This window comes from Octopus bimaculoides, chromosome 2 (assembly GCF_001194135.2).
Source record: "Octopus bimaculoides isolate UCB-OBI-ISO-001 chromosome 2, ASM119413v2, whole genome shotgun sequence".
In the NCBI taxonomy this organism is placed as follows: domain Eukaryota; kingdom Metazoa; phylum Mollusca; class Cephalopoda; order Octopoda; family Octopodidae; genus Octopus; species Octopus bimaculoides.
Window position 1 is genome coordinate 188289052 of NC_068982.1, and position 2248 is coordinate 188291299.

At 38.7% G+C, this 2248-nt stretch overlaps 1 protein-coding gene across 1 annotated transcript in view; it reads left to right on the forward strand.

Annotated features, from left to right (window-relative positions):
- LOC106873697 (uncharacterized) overlaps positions 1–2248 on the forward strand; it is a 78531-nt gene that overhangs the window by 57511 nt on the left and 18772 nt on the right. The window contains exon 2 of the mRNA XM_052965802.1: positions 466–707. Within this exon, the coding sequence (XP_052821762.1) occupies positions 502–707 (206 nt within the window). The 5' untranslated portion in view covers positions 466–501. The remainder of the gene's footprint in view (positions 1–465; positions 708–2248) is intronic.

The window sequence follows — 2248 nt, forward strand, 5'->3', positions numbered from 1 at the left end:
ATATAGTGAATCCAAACAAAGAAGAACAAACAAGAAAAAACAACAACGCGAAGATGTGGTACAAGTACTGTATTATCAGACGCTCAGGAAAGGAAAGAAAGAGGATTTTACATTTCGAGTAAAGCTCTTCTTCAGAAATAGAGGAAAGTCCAAAGGAAGGGAAGACGGAGGAAAAAAATCGCCATCACGTGTTTACATTTATATTTATATACAGGACACATTTTCCTGTTCATTTTTTCTGTCTCCATCTGTCTTTTTTCCTCATTCTTTGTGGAAGAGCGACAGGCTCGAAACGTCAAAGCCTGCTATTTTCCTTGAGCGTCAAACTAATAAACCTTGTTTGTTGTGCACTCACGTGTCTTTTGTTGTTGTTTTTTCTTTTCATAAATTTGAACCATATATTATGTATATATGCGTGTGTCTGTATGTATGTATATAAAGGACTTACTTTTCTCTCTTTTGCAGATTTTTAAATTGTCACTCTTCCTCAACACAAACACCATGAAGACGTATCAAAGCCGAAACTTGTGTATTTTAAGTTGTGTCTCGTTGATCCTTGTTATTTGCTGTGGAGTCGACGCCTCGAAGTCTCTAACTAAACGACTAGGAAACGGTTTCAAAAACAACATACTCGACCGTATGGCTCATGGTTTTGGGAAAAGAACAATTGAAGATACATACGACCTGGCACCATCAATAGCCGAAACGTATGTAGCTCGCAATTCTTTGTTTTGCTTATTCATTTTTTCTTGCGTTTTGTATTTTTTCTCTTCTTTATCTTTATTTTTATATTTCTTAGTATTTTCAGTCATTTCACTGCGGTCATACTGGGCCACTACTTTGAAGAATTTTAGTTGAACAAAATATTAGAGGGGATATCGTCCGGCGCTATATTGATTCCGACACGCACACTAACGTGTCTCTGTGTCTGTGTTTGTCCCCCCAACATCGCTTGACAACCGATGCTGGTGTGTTTACGTCCCCGTAACTTAACGGTTCAGCAAAAGAGACCGATAGAATAAATACTAGGCTTACAAAGAATAAGTCCTGGGGTCGATTTGATCGACTAAAGGCAGTGCTCCAGCATGGCCGCAATCAAATGACTGAAACAAGTAAAAGAGTATTATTAGGAATGATATAGAAATAATCATTAAAATATTTTGTGTTTTATAGAAGCATAACCAATGTATTGCACAAAGGTTAGCAACGAAATCTTATATGGAACCCAAAGGGTCGTGTGAACTCCTGTTGATAACCGTTGGTTATAGAGTCCGTTCTGTATTTTTATTTGTTTTCCTTGAACCCCAGAAGCCATACGTTCAGTTACTCAGTTTCCATGACGTATAAGTGACCGAAATCACAACATACCGGCCAAAAGGATCACCAATCTATTGCAGGGTCCAAGGCCTGCGGTTTTGAGGGAAAGGGCATCGACCCCAATACTTGACCTGGATTCAATTTTATCGACAGTGAAGGGATGAAAGACAAAGTTAACCTCGGCAGGATTTGAACTCGGAACGTAGAAAGTCGGAAGGAAGGCTGCTAAGCATTTTGTCCGACGTGCTTATGATTCCACTAATTGCTTTTCATAAAAGCTGTTGAAACGCTGAAATGTTTCCTGTTGTACGACGACCCAAACTACAAGCATAACAACACAGCTTTTACACTACGGATATCTTTTACTCATTTACATGTTCCAATCATCTGATAGCGGCCATGCTGGAGCACCGCCTTGAGGAAGGTTTTAGTCAAATGAATTGAACTTAGTACTTTTTTAAAACCCGGTACTTATTCAATTGGGTCTCTTTTGCCGAAACGCTAGGTTACGGGGACGTAAACACACTAACACCGGTTGTCAAGCGGTGTTAGGAAGACAAACACTAGCACAAAGACATACATACATACATCTTTCAGTTTCCCTCTATCAAATCCACTCAAAATGCTTTGGTCAGCCCGAAGATATAGTAGAAGACACTTGCCCAAAGTGCCACGCAGTGGGACTGAACCCGTAACCATGTGGTGGGGAAGTAAACTTCTTACCGCACAGTTACGTCTGGTCCTATTAAACAAAAATAAAACAAAAACGCAGTTTGAAAAAATGAGATGCTATCGTAAATGCATCGTAAGAATTTAAAATCATCGATAATAAATTCTGTCAAATAAAAATTCTAAATTCAATTAGAAATATTGATACGTCAGCACCCACACGTTTCGATCTGATTTAATCTGTTTTGCAGTGTTTTATTTT